This window comes from Scomber japonicus, chromosome 17 (assembly GCF_027409825.1).
Source record: "Scomber japonicus isolate fScoJap1 chromosome 17, fScoJap1.pri, whole genome shotgun sequence".
Classification (NCBI taxonomy): Eukaryota; Metazoa; Chordata; class Actinopteri; order Scombriformes; family Scombridae; genus Scomber; species Scomber japonicus.
The window spans coordinates 14580420-14595751 of NC_070594.1; the positions used below are offsets into that span (position 1 = coordinate 14580420).

Here is a 15332-nt window from a genome sequence, read left to right on the forward strand (position 1 = left end):
TGTTAATAATCGCCCAGTATCCATGGTGGTCAGTCCGCACAGTGCCAGTGGGTATTAAATCTGGATAATTGTTGTTGGGTTGGAAGGGAAGGGGGTTGAATATGTAAAGTGGGCGGTGTCAGTGGAGTGATTGGCAGTTTATGTAATGAGCAGCGCAGTGCAAGTCTATATATTTGGGGGGAGGCACACTACGGTTCATTCACTAGTATAAGACGAGTGATGAACATCCGAGGCGCACTGACGCACCAAGTTCAGCACCAAAACAAGCTCTGAGACGCGCACACACAACGAAGTGACCATTGTGGAGTACAGTACCATGCAAGGAGGGGACGCCTGCTGACAGAGAGAAGCAGGGCTTGGATATTGGTCTTCCCTCGCCTTTGGATAACTTGGAGATTGGGAACGCTTTCTCTGGACGCTTTTAACGCACACCTACAAGGAGCTACGGAGAACTCCCTGGGAGTGAAGAAGGATTTATACCTGTTTTAGAGATTTTTTTTTCTCTCCATTTGTTTACCTTGGTGTAAATACTTTGGAATAGCAAGGCTTTTCTGCTTTATTGGCTGGTGACGCGGCTGCCCTGGAGAAGCGAGAAGGATGGCAGCCTGGTTCACCTTTACCATCGCATTCAGCACCACGTTGATAACACAGGTATGAAGGAGGATAATACATCTCCCCGGTGGTCCTGAGACAAATGGAAAGCCACTTGTTTCATGTTTTTTTCTTTCCTTTTTAAGAATAACCTGCATGTAACCACAACGACGTTTTCTTAAATCATATTTCCTTCTCTTTTAGGTATTTGGAACCGGTGTTTTTGAGCTTGATCTCCACGAATTTAAAAATCACAAAGGTTTGCTGGCAAACGGAAACGCATGCAAACCCAACTGTAGGACTTATTTCAGAATTTGCTTGAAGAACTACCAGGCTGTGGTCTCGCCAGGTAACTGCATCTTTGGAAGTACAATGACACCAGTGCTGGGGACAAACTCTTTCAGCGCCAAGGACAGTGGCACTTTACCTAGACCGATTCAAATACCGTTCAGCTTCGGGTGGCCGGTAAGAGCGTGGAGCATCACATCCACTTTATTTGTTTTATTACAGCGAGCAGCTATTATGTTGTTTTCACAGAACTGCTATGCATTTTGGGAGCGCACCGGTTATTGGTCAGCTCATCTAATCCATATCATTAGGTAATACCCTGGCGTCAAACAGATTGGACTGCTACAGCTTCGTTTATTTCAAAACCCAGGGGGCCATGCAGTGATCACTATATATTTCTTCATGAAGCTTTTAGTGTAATTGCAGTAGCTGTTGACCACAGTAGTCAGTAGCCTATCAAATACAACAGAAAAAAGAAAACAACAATGCTTTACTCATTAAATGATGAGATCTGTAAACAATATAGTCTCCTGGATGTTAATTAAAATGCATGTGTCTTCTCTTTAGGGGTCATTTTCTTTAATAATTGAAGCCTGGCATTCACCTTATGGAAATCTACCTGTAGGTAAGTGCAACATTTCTTTACCACAGGAGGGAGCTCTGTCTGTACATTTAACACATGAGGCTCTGCAACTAGTTTACCATTTTGCACAGTTAAAAGCAAGGGAAAAAAGCAAAGATTGAGCTATCAAACGCAGCTTAGTCACGCAACATGTTTCTTTCCACCTCTTGTTAATTGTTCATAATTTCACACATTTTCACGCCTATTCACCTCTTTGTTATGAACTTCAGAACACCTTTTTCATTCTTATACCCAATACAATTGAACTTCCTCTAGTTTATTTTTGGCGTGGGAAAGAGCTGTGGGCTTTGGTGAGAATACACAGTGCCTGCCAAAAACCCCTGACTACATCTTCCTGTATTTTACACCTTACTCTGTTCCGCCCTTTGGAAGAGGGGACTGGGCCTGGGAATGTTTTTGCTGACGGAAAGAAAGAGGAAATTTCAACCTGAGTTTATCTTTCATCTCAGCTGTATGGGATTTGATAAGGGATGCAGCTTGTTACTGGGCAGATTATTAAAGTGAAAGCTGATGACTTTTGAACCCGTAACCATTCATGACACAAATCTTGACATAAAACCTTAATCATCCTAGGGCACAGATAGGTTGCAAGCATACATATATCCCACATTAATTCTGACTTCTTCCTCCTTCTATCTCCCTCTTTTCCTCTTTCAGATACCAACAACCCAGAATTTCTGATTAGCCTTTTCGCCATCCAAAGACAGCTAGGTGTAGGGACTGACTGGTCTCAGGATACAAAGTCCGGGAAGGAGACAGAGCTCAAGTATTCTTACCGGTTCATCTGCAATGAAAGTTACTACGGAGAAAGTTGCTCCAAAAAATGCACACCAAGGGACGACCGATTTGGCCACTACACCTGCACCCGAGACGGGCTGTTGTCCTGTCTGCCTGGATGGAAGGGGAAATACTGCGAAGAACGTAAGCAACCAATAAGATATCCTCCTCTATTCACACCTGGGTGATTCAATTAGCCATTTCTGCTCTTTATAGCATGTTGGCTTCAATGTCTGCCTGTTAAAACTAAAACTTTGTTGTATTGTGTTCCTATGAGCTAGTGGTTGTGTATTTTTTTAACATAAGAGGGTGATACAGATTAATTGTACGATAACAATCCGTGGTAGGATTTGGTGACCAACGCTTACCTTAAGAGTTACTTATGAGAGGCTCTGATGATTTTGTCTTCTAACGGTGTGTCACCTTTGCCCATCGTCATTATGGTTTCTTCCTAAAATTAGAAAAGAGTTGTGAGTGTGCAGTAGTTACAGATCAGATCAGTAAAAGCCACAAGATGCTCCTTGCTATAACCAGGCATGATGTAATGAAATCTGGGAATATGCAATTTTGGTGTAGAGTGACTTTTCCCGGATATTTTCTTTATTGGATGTAATCATATAATTGATGTGTAATTCGTTGTGGGTTGGTGAACCATCATTGCATACTGGTTTAAGGACAGACAGCTAAGCATGACAACAGGCACATTATACTTGTGCAAATCCACTTGGCCAAATAGTAGACCAACACTCCCATGTTTTGGAAAGCTCTGAATGGGCCTATGAGGAGGCCCGATGCCATTTGGCTCCACAATACCAAGGGCCCTTTTCACCAAAACAAATTAATCAAAGAGTAGATTGGAAGGAGGCACCATGAGAGTAATAGTTACCATGTGCTGAATATGTGACCACATGGGTGACAACGGATCTGTCATCCATGTCACTCGTGGTGAAAGAGAAATTGGCATGTGCTATTTTGACTGTGGCGCCAAATTCTAACCAGATGGGCTCACGTGTTGCAATTACAGACACATCCATCGACGGTGACTACAGAAAATATACACAAGTAAGATAGATTGGGCATCTTTCAGACACTATAATTACCCCCTCTCTCTCTCACACACTCCCATACATCAATTTAAACAAGCCTGGTCATATGTGCCTTAAATTTTAAAAGATTACAGGAACTCAGTTATAAAGCACACTGCAGACACATATTGTACATTTTGATGGTAATGTTATGATAAAATTAAGATGGCTCAGGTGTAGAGGTTTAATGATAAATGCCTTTAAAGTTGTGAATATTCAAATTAGCTTATACCTACAGGTGTGCATGTACCTGGTATTCATGTCCAATTTGGGTTCTAATGGAGTCTAATGTTCATTTACAAAAACACATTTTTGTGTAGCTTCTGAAAGTACTGTACCGCGCGTGCCCGGTATCATAATCCGTAGGTAGGTGGGGGGGATTGCGCGTGCATTGATAGGAGGAGCCCGAGCGACTGCACGCGCCAAGGTTAATCGCGGCATTATTATCTGCCACGCGCCACCGATGTTTAGTCCCCTCCATTGTTGGGCGCGCGGTAGTAGCAGCTGCAAATATGGTTCTGGCAGACCACAAACAACAATAGTGACAGCTGTCTGCTATTGAGAGCAAGCATCTGCTCTGGACTAAACCGGCCGCTTACCGTCACTCGCCTGATATGTTGTTCTGCGAATCAGAGACATGCAAGACCGGTACACTTAAAACAGGACAAACAAACCCTCAACCGATTTTTCCCCCCTCCCAATCCACCCACTCACTCACCCACCCACCCGTGGCAGCTGGGGGTGTGGCGGACAGGTTTAGATCAAATGAAAGCTTGTGAGGAAAGTGGAGACAGATTGAGGGTTCAGTTACCTCAGCTTAACTGTTCACAGTTGGCTATTTAAAAAAAGGGGGGGGGGGGGGGGCTATGTATGGTTCTGCTGTTGTTCATTCAATATTAGTTTAAAGTAATACACTTAATTCTCTTAATTAGGCCTATATGTTGCATGTGGATCAGAAATGTTTGTGATTGTTTGTAACACTTCTCAAGGTTGTGAAACTGTAACTTATGAATATTCAGTGTGCACTGTTGTATCAGATAGCACAGTCATGCTAAAACACCTATGAGGGAGCGCCAGCAAGAGAGCAGCAAACTTAGCCTATAATTGTGTTTTTCTTGTTTCAGCTATCTGTCTGGAGGGTTGCAGCGAGAGAAATGGGAACTGCTCCAAACCTGGCGAGTGTGTGTAAGTAGACCCATTCAAATGTATGAAGTGAAATAGGTGGCTGGAAATTGGCTGTTGTGTAGGAAGGAGTTAAATCCATGTGGAAAACTGCTTTCATTTCAAGTTCATTGTCATATTAATATTAGCACCTCTGTCTCCTATAAATGATGGCTATTTATACAGCTAATCACAGCAGGGGTATATTTCATCATTTGAAGATTCACATCAGCTATTCTTGCATCTGTATCATTCATTAAGAGAGCGCCAAGTCCACTAAATCAACAAAACCTCAGTCCAGCCCCTGTTCTTGTCTCCCTGCGTCACTCACTGGCTTCCCTGCCTCCCATGTCCCCTTCATCTCACTAGCCTGTCTCATTCTTCTTCACTCACTCACTCACTCGCCCAGTAAGAATAATTCAGGCTGTGAGAAATTCCTGCCGAATCCTTTTTTTGCCCTCTTTTTAGACACAAATCCATCATTCCCACCACTAGAACTGACCCAAATTGAGGTTAAACCCTTCAGATACCCCACACTGTACCACTGCTCCCATGTGTCTGCTTACTCAGCAAAAAAAAGTTGGAACCTTAAAAGTACTTTTAAGTCCCACAATCTCACGGATTGACAAGGTTTCTGCAGACTGCACTGAGAAATGGATATTCATGGGAAGCATGAAAAAAGAAAAAAAAAGCCTTAGCAGTTGGCTTGCTGCCAAAAATCTTTAGAGTTATATTTCACATTTATATTATTATATTACCGTTACTTATCTTTTTTATTGTACTTACATCCTTGATTGTTGAGACTCCCAGTGGTGGCCTCTTTATATCATGTAAAAAGTAAAAAGTGCCATTATTCACCACAGTATTCTGTAACAGCTGATATGTAATGATTTAATAAGTTTGGGGAAAACGCATAATTGACAGTGTTGATGCATGATTTTATGTTGCATCTAACATATGACCCTCTCACAATGAATAACCATTGTAAAACATGATTTGTAGCCCCATATGTAGCACTTTATAATTATTCAGATTTCTGTGATGGATTTGTTTGAGCATTTAATTATTGCATCCAACTGTGAGGACTCTATTAATGTCTGGTAGGATGATTGATGACTGCTTTCTTGATGTAGTCGCCAGCAAATCCATGACAAGGCTACAAAGCATAGTTGTCTTCCATATCAGTAGAATTATTGCATGTTTAGTAGAACTGAAACTGAACTGAAATAAAGATGTGTATAATGTAATGGAAAGATGTTTAATATAAGGAGTGAGTGATTAATCAAAGAATATTTTTTGTCATTTTCCAGGTGCAGAGACGGCTGGCAAGGCCCATTCTGTGATGAGTGTAAGAAGTACCCGGCCTGCAAGCACGGTACCTGCCAGCTGCCATGGCAGTGTAACTGTCAAGAGGGCTGGGGAGGCCTATTATGTGACCAAGGTACACCAGACAACTTGGACCACTGCTGCTGTTCCTTTTTAAGAGATGATCTCGTATTACTTGTACAGTGTTTTCATTTGAATTATCTTGAAAGCATTAGTAAATTAGGTTTCCTCTGAAGTGATCCATTCATAGCTCTATACACATCCGGGATGGATAGCTTTTTTTCCCCCTGCAGGCTCCTTGTAAACAAACACTCTTCTCTCCCCCAGACCTGAACTTCTGCACCCATCACCATCCCTGCGTGAATGGCGCCACCTGTATGAACACAGGCCAGGGCAGCTATACGTGTACATGCCTGCCAGGTTTCACAGGGGTCAACTGTGAGCTGGAGATGCAGGAGTGTGACAGCAACCCCTGCAGGAATGGCGGGAAATGCACAGTAAGTTGAAAGTAGATGTATTGTTATATTTTTAATACTCTTACATTTTGACTGTCTGACTAACTTTTCCTCTCTCTCCATTTCCCTAGAATCTAGAGAGCGGCTACATGTGCGAGTGTGTACATGGTTTCGAGGGTTCCCACTGTGAGCACAGCCTGCTGACGTGCGCTGATTCACCCTGTTTCCACAGTGGCAAATGCTGGGAGAAGGACAATGGCCGCAGCTACATGTGCGAGTGTCCCCGCGGTTACACTGGACTCAACTGCGAGAAGAGAGTGGACAAGTGCACGTCGCTTCCCTGTGCTAATGGTACGGTCTTCCTCCCCTCTTTGCCCCCCTTTCTGAACTTCCCCCCTCAAATTCCTGCAACTGGAAGCAGTGTGGAACAACAGGAATTGGTGGGAACTTGGTGTCTATTGTCCTCCATATAAACACTCGGCAGCTCAGAGCAGCGGCTTGTAAATGTCACCACAGCTCACTGCGGTTGTTGATGAAAGGGGACAAATATCCAGTGTAGCTCGATTTCTGTCTTCTTGTAAACATTGGAAGGCTCTGGGATTGTTCTGTGTTGAGAGAACAATACATAACGTTGTGGTCACACTTGATTTGATGGAGATGAGTGAACTGAGGGGGGCCTCGTGGGAAGATTTACCGAGATCATGTTCCTCCTGATTTTGAAATGCCTCATTCTGGATGCTAACATTAGCTTATCTGTTTACATTGATACTAACTGTCCTTGTCTCCATTTCTGCAGGTGGTCTGTGCCTGATCCACGGTGGTATTCGTGTGTGCAGCTGTCGTGCAGGATTTACCGGCCAGCGCTGTGAGATCAACATTAATGAGTGCGCCGGTAACCCCTGCATTAATGGAGGCACCTGCCTAGACCGAATCAACGATTACACCTGCGCCTGTCCTGCAGGCTATGGTGGACGCAACTGTGACAGAGTCCTGGACGAGTGCTCCCTTCATCCCTGCCAAAATGGGGGTATTTGCACTGGAGGCGGTGGACCAGGCAACCCCCCAGCCACCTGTATCTGTACTTCTGGCTTTACCGGGTCGAAATGCGAGTTCTTTTCCGCCGTGACCTTACCAGTGGGAGACATTCAAGATGGCTTCCAGTGGGCAGCAGTTTCTCTGGCTGTGGGGCTGGTGGCGTTGCTCATGCTGTTGTGTATGGTGGGCTTGGCTTTGAGGCACATCCACAGGCAGGCCCAGAGGGAGAGGGGAGACACAGAGACTATGAACAACTTGTCAAACGTTCAGAGGGATAACCTGATCCCAGCATCCCAACTGAAAAACACCAACCAGAAAATTGGCCTGGAGGTAGACTGTGATTCAGAGAAATCAAACTTTATCCATAAAAACTATCACTTGGACTCTTACAACTCTAAATCAAAGGAGTTCAAGGATGAGAAGTCACAAGAAGACAAAAGTCATATTTACGACAAGTGTTTAGAAGACAAAATGCCCTTGAGTAGAGTCTACAGGTAAGATGAACCATATTCACAATGTCTTTCACCATCATGTAAATCTAACCCCCTGCTTGTGCTACTAAAATATAATGTGAAAATATTTATCAAAATTACTAGGACATTTTTATAGTATATTTTTATATATTGAGTTCATACAGTAGTGTATATGGAGTCCTGCTGAGTGGAAATTACACGTAATAGATAATTCTCCATCACACACTGCCTTAGTTCAGTTGTTTAAACCAAACGATGAGCCCCGTTTGTTTTCCCAAGCTTGGAAACAAGACATTGTTCTTCACTAATGCAGAGTTTACATATATTTGACAATTGCTTTGCTACATACCGCCTCTATCCTTTCTGCTGCCGCCCAATGCATAGCTCTGCCATGTGCTTCTAGTTTGTGTTAACACAAAGTGTGATTTGTGTTTGCAGTGAAAAGCCAGAGTGTAGGATATCAACGATATGTTCCTCAAGAGACTCCATGTACCAGTCGGTATTTGTTATAGGGGAGGAGAGGAGCGAATGCGTCATAGCAACTGAGGTAAGCCAAAAAAAATCACATCTTCATCACCATTTCCGTAGATCCCCTCATTTAAATGCATCAGGCTGTCCCAAGTGTACTATCCCTCCCTTCTGCTCCAATATTTATGACGGGGGATAGCACTATTTGTAGAAAAACTGCATTCTGATGTTTGGACTTGAGATGGGAATAACCCAATCAGCTGTATTATTGGTTTCTGTAAATTACGCTGGCTATTCTTTATCTTGGCCCTGTGATGACCTAGAATTTGAACTTGCGCTGATTCCTCACACATGTTTGGCTCAGTTTGGTCTCAGAGGTGCTATGCTTTACTGCTGTGGCATCCAGTGGAATTTTTCAGATGTTTATTTCCAAGCAAAATAAGATGGTGTTACTTTAACATATGAAGTATAACGAGTCAAACAGTGCTGCAAAAACACTTAAGAAAGCTTTTAGCTGCAAAATTATTGTTTTACTCTAATTTGTTGTATTAACTCAAATTTTTCTTCTCCTTTTCTCTGCAGGTATAAACTGAGGGGTCTGAAAGTGAAGGAACGAAAAAAAAAGACACAATCGAGGCAGAATATAATATTCTGGATTGTTTACAAATACTGAGAAGAGACTGGAGATTGTTTTAGATGTCCACTGCTGCTCTGGAACACTTGAGAACTGGAGAGGGCAGAACTTTTGCTCTTCAAAAAGAACAGAACTGAGAAACTCTATGTTGACCGAGTGTTTGTATGCAAAACATGTACAGTGAAGGACCTCTCTCAGTTGTGACAATGGCTAAATGGACTGGCGTAAAGACTGACTACACAGGGTGTGGAGACTGACAGAGCATCGGCAAAATATTCATTTGTAATCTCAGCCATCCTGGACAGTGAAAGGAGGTGGAGGTGGTTTAATGCTCCTCACATCTGCCCCAGCCTTGTATGATAATCATGATGACTTTGACAGCCAACCAATCAGTAAAAAAAGGTGCCTAAGATTTGACAACCCTCCAAATCCCCCTTACACTCACTCCTGCCAGCTTCGCCTGCTATGCAAGACTCAGGGTCGAGACGAGTGAACTCACCCACCGTCAAAACTCCAACCTCACAAACACTGAGAGTAACGAATGTCTGAAAATAATCTTCAACTTTCAATCACGTGAAAACAACTGGTTGGACTTTTCCATGCAACGGTGAAGATTGTATGCAGCCCAAATTCACTAGAAGCCTTAAAAGTGGGGGTTTTGAATGCTAAATTTGTGCCCTTGTCTGTTCTTGGATCATTTGCACTACAAAAAAAAGAAAAGAAAAAAAAAACAGCGGGGAAAATACTTTTTAATCAACAGGGATTTGAAGAGAAAACCACAGGAGCAAACTAGTCAGTGCTGTGCCAGCAGGATCCAAGAGAAAGGAAAAGTGTGCATAGAAAGTGTTTTTATGCAACCCAACTGAGGAAAGCAAAGAGACTTGACACAAGGAGAAAAGACTGTCACACCACTGCCTGCCTATAATAAATTTCAAAACTACAGAACCAATAATGTAATTTTTTAAAAATGATTATTTCCAGAGTTTAATTTAAATATGACACATTGTTCTTTATATGTTTTATAATATTATTTTGTATATAATGCATATTTATATGGACCAAACTTCTGAAGAATAAAACTTCCTTGAAAACAGTTTTTAATTTGCTGTCAGTAAATGGAAAAGGGTATTATTTTTTAGGTGTTTTTAAATAATGAAACTGAGTACAAATGATAATCAGATGTGTCTTGTATTTATTGGTTTTTGTTCTTTATCTAGCCTCAATTTAAAGTAAGGGCGTTGAAGCCTTTAAATTTGAACTCATGTTGCACAAGTAGATCTATTAAATTGTGGCCATGCTTATGAATATGAAATCCAGCCGCTCTCCTACATTCACACATCACATGTAATGCTTTGGACATTAGGTAGAAATATAAAGCCCCACGACTACAGCATCACTACTTTGAGTAATTCCTGGAAACGCCTTTGGCTCCCACCTCTCTCTCTCTCTCTCTCTCTCTCTCTCTCTCTCTCTCTCTCTCTCTCTCTCTCTCTCTCTCTCTCTCTCTCTCTCTCTCTCTCTCTCTCTCTCTCTCTCTCTCTCTCTCTCTCTCTCTCTCTCTCTCTCTCTCTCTCCTCTCTCTCTCTCTCTCTCTCTCTCTCTCTCTCTCTCTCTCTCTCTCTCTCTCTCTCTCTCTCCCTAAATTGGCTTGAAATTCAAATCCGTTTCCACAGATACCACCCCTCAAGCTGGAAATGGCGAAACAAAGCCAGGCACAGGGCAAAGGGGAACACCCCCCCCACCACCACCACCCCTCATAATGCTCGCACACACCCGGCCACACACACACACACACACAGCCAACCAAACAGATGCCGTGGGGGTGCAAGGAGTGAGTCTGTAGTGCCATAAAAACAACAGCATATGCCAGGCCTCTCACCCATGTGCATGACACAGTGCACAGACCTCCTCCCATAAAAACACACATGCACACTCGAGCACTTACAGGCTCCCCAACTGTCTGCCTCCCCTTCAGGGTTAAGAGCAATATTTCAATGCCCAGTTCTGTACCACCCACTCCTGCAAACAAAGCTGAGGAGAGGGCCTGGCACCAGAGGGGAGGGGAAACCAGATGGGAGCCAGTGGATCTGGTATGAATCCACATAAATAAAAAGATCTATACTTTAGAGAAACTGACTTGTCAGAGCAATCTGGTCAATCTTATTGCCCTTTGCCCTCATCATCTTTTGGAAATTGCACCATACAGCTTCATTCTTATACACTGTGATATCCAAGAATCCACGGATCAGTGTTTAAATTTGCTATTGTGTGTTTGCAAATCCATTTTTTCATCAAGCAAATGTGTCATCCACATTATCAAAACCTCTCCTGACTCCAATTAACAGAAATCCTGCAACAGTCAACACCCCCTAATCAGCAGCAATCAACACTCAGCAGAGGATCTAGATGGCTTTTCCCTCACACACATCCTGTTAGCCTGTTGACCTAGGCATCCTCATCTAAGGGCTAATGTGTATGTGTGTGTGTGTGTGTGTGTGTGTGTGTGCGTGCGTGTGTACGTGTGTACATGTGTACGTGTGTGCAAGTGTGCGTGTGTACGTAAAAAACGTTTGTACTAGGAGCAGCAAAGCTTCCTGCCTGGCTCAAGAAAAACATACTTGTTATGACAACAGTTAGTCATCAAGTTAAAGCCCCCCCCCCCCCCAGCTTTGGTCTGTTACCTGACCCAGCCTGATAGCAATTGAAGTTTCTTCCCACCATAATCATACTCACACCTTTAAGAAGACACACACCCTCATTCACACTCAATGGCAGTGACAAACACATGCTAAGGGCTCTGCTCTTTGGCCTCTGGGTCTCCATAGCATGGCCAGGCATTTTCATTGTGTTATAATCACAGCATCCTGTTTGTGAGCGTGTGACATCAGTTCCTGTTTCCTCCCTGATTAAAAAATTCAGAACATGCCGGCGCAGGCCAACTGGTTTTCTCACACATCGTTTTCTTCTGTCTGCACTTGCTCACGCAGATGACTTTGAGTTTTCCGGAAACAACCTCAAAACATGTGAGAGCGCAGACAAACAACCTAATCAGCACTATTTATTCTCAAGTAGGAAAAAGGGAAAATATGCGAAATGATGTCAGAAGAGGAGAAACAGGAAGCAGATTTGAAATACCAACCTTTGTATCCCTACAGTATATGCAAATTCAGAATTCCTCAACAAAACAGGTTTTCTTTAGAGTCTGAATCTGCTACTTTGCTCTGGCTTTATTTCACTTCTACATACACATTTTTAAAAGCCTCATTTAGCTTTTGACCACACATGTTTTTGAACATATACATATAGTCAGGTTATACTGATGCATGATGTGCTGCATTTGCATCCAGTGCTGTGAAATGTAGCCGTCTCATTAATTAACACTAGGTGTCAGTAAGAAACCCACACACAGGAAATAAGTGGTCAGTACATGCCAAAATAACACATCAGGTACACTCAAATTCAAGTCTAGAGCTAGATCATCATCATTAGACAACATTTTTTATTACATTTAAAACATGCAAACATGCAAATTCTGATTTGAATGATGTAGCATTCAACCAAAAATAAAATAAAAAAAATAAACCAATTATTAGGACAAACCTGCTGGCAGAATTTGAGACACTCCTAAAATATAAATCACGACTGTGTGCAGTCGTATACTGTAGGATCTGCGTTTAGCTCCTGACCTATGAGGTAATGTTTTCAACAACATCATATTTAAAGGACAGCCACCACCCTTCACTGCTGTAGGGGTGTCACAGTAAACAGGCCAGTCTCGTGTTTGCAGGGATAAACGTCATGCCTCGTGAGCTGTAACATTGGGAATGTGCCGAAGGGTAAATTACACTCAAGATCGCGAGTCTAAACGTTTCCAATTTAAATGCGTCTTTTAGATTGCAATGACAAATATGATTGATGGATCATAAATTCACTAGAGAAGAAGCAGCACACTAGCTCACAGGCAGTGCAGTGAAGCCAGCAATACTGGATCTGCAGGCTGGGGGAATGAATGGACATGAAAGGCCACAGCATGATAGGATGGAAGCTTGCCCATGACACGGGGTTGCCGAAAGGCCTGGATTGTGTAGTGCTTTAGCTTTATGAAGAGCTGATACAGTTGTTCGGCCTCTTATCAAGGCAGATAATGCCAGCTATTTATAGGTAATCTATTTATTGAGCACAGATGAGCCTCTGCTATCACATCGGATCCACCAATCCTGATCATCTTCCTGTCTGTTTGTTGGGTCTTGGCTGTGGATAATGTTTTGATTCACAAATGTACTTTATTATTCACAATCTAAGCCTACAAGGTCGAGGCTACAGTGGCCCTGAAACTTCTGTGCTTATCTTATCAACATGTTTTGGTGAAATGATTAACTAAAACTCTTGTTGGAAATAAACACTGCTAAAGCACCATATCAAACACATGATACACACTTTAAAGTGACACCCACATTATTAAAGGCACAGGCACTACTTCTCCAGAGCAAAGAACACTGCGGTCACCTCTATTCAGACTCTTGAACAGTTTCTTTCCCAAGTAAACACACACACTGACTCTGCAACCCACTCTTAAAAAACCCTCTATTAACCACTTAACGCACGCTGTTCCGTTCACGGGACAGGACGGATGTTAGGAGGTAGCCACAAGTTCTTCTGAATGTTTTAAACACCAACCCTTAAACATATATATTCATGCCGTACATCGTTGGAAAGCTTAGATTGTTCTGATTCATTCAAGACCACTCACGACTTATATGGTTGCTCACAGACGTAATAGCATTAGCGATTAGCTCGGCTAGCCCCTGAGCTAAGTAAGAAAAGCTATAATGCCTACATACCTTCAAAGTCTTCCCTTTATCCACAACGTTCATCTTATGACGCAGGACTTTCTGTACAGCTCGCCAAGTATCCATTCTTGTGAAATATGAAATCCGTTTCCATAAAACCGGAATACTTTCCTCAATATGTCCATGTATTTAGTCCAACACGTAACGTAATAACACAAATAACAAACCATATACGGTCCGTTTACGTCATTTCCTGACCTGCACGTCCATCTCAGAGTACACGTGACTAGATGTTTACGACCGTGAGCCTCTCCTGTTTCTGACGACACCACACACAAGCCAATATATTACTAGTGCAATATTTTATCTGACACTTGCACTCATAGTAATTTATTTTTTTACTTTACCTGCCTTGTTTTTTATTTTTTTGTATTTGTTTGTTGTTGTTTTTTTAAATATTGTATAGTTTTATGATGGATCATGATTGATTGTGTGTGATGCTGAACATATGAATCTAGTAGTAGGCTATGTTTAAATACCACTGTGATGAGCACTTGCAATTTCATTGTATTATAAATACACTGACAATAAAGGCATCTTATGATAGGTCCACAATTTTTCAAGTCTCTCTTGTCAAGTCTTGTGAGTCAATAGCCAGGTGCTCAAATGAACATTACCACATGTTTCTTACTCTACTCATTCCTCCTGTTTATACTGGCCATTAAAAGACCCCTTCATAATGCATTTACAATGTAAGTGACGGGGAGCAAAATCCACAGACATCCTCATGTGTAAAAATGTATTTGAAAGTTTATTTAAAGGTAATATGAAGCTTCAACTTTTAAACTCCATCCAAACTAATCAAATCAAGTGGATATCTTACAACATTATATTGCCAAAGTCCCTCTTTATGTTACTGTACTTGCACCGCAGCTCAACAGGGAAACACAAATAGGGAATTTGATACAAGAAAAGACTGTAAATGTGTCAGATATTCACAGACTGCTGAAGCCTCATAGAAACTTTGGGTGAATGTTTAAATTCATGAAGGGGGTCTTTTACTGGCCAGTATGAACAGGAGGAATGATTACAGTGAAGAAAACCTCTTTCAGTCTTCATATGGACACATGACTGTTGTTTTAGGACAGACTTGAAAAACTGTGAACCTATTCTTAAAGCTCCACCAATCTTGAGGCCCTGTCTTAAAGAGGGGCATTTTTGACCTTCAAGAGTAACCTATAAGAATGCCATTTCACAAGAGAGTGGGGGGAGCAGCAGTTCATGTTTGCCCCAGGCACAAATCCCCCATTCTTTTTACAAACATTGATCTGGCAGTCCAAATAAGATGCTTGTTGAGTAAAGTATATAAACATTGCTGCTATGTGTTATTACAAAGGTGGATTATGGATTTTCCATGATAGCTATCCCCAGTGGTGTGCTATTTTATGTGGCCTGTCAAAGTTACCCTACCTGCTGCAGCTATAAAAACATTAACAAATATCTGACCTGTAGCCTATTTATACATAGATTTAACTGTAAAACAAAAAAGCCTGCCCACTTCACTTTAACAGATTTCTCCCTTGTTGTGAAGGGTTGAAATGATTGA

At 42.1% G+C, this 15332-nt stretch overlaps 1 protein-coding gene across 1 annotated transcript; it reads left to right on the top strand.

Annotated features, from left to right (window-relative positions):
* Positions 1-233: 233 nt before the first annotated feature.
* Positions 234-10029, top strand: dll4 (delta-like 4 (Drosophila)). Its single transcript, XM_053336583.1, has 11 exons — positions 234-651; positions 796-1056; positions 1447-1504; positions 2180-2443; positions 4509-4569; positions 5856-5986; positions 6199-6368; positions 6458-6677; positions 7123-7855; positions 8273-8381; positions 8885-10029. Exons 1-11 carry the CDS (start codon positions 598-600, stop codon positions 8888-8890), a joined length of 2067 nt encoding a protein of 688 aa, XP_053192558.1. The 5' UTR covers positions 234-597; the 3' UTR covers positions 8891-10029.
* Positions 10030-15332: the final 5303 nt, after the last annotated feature.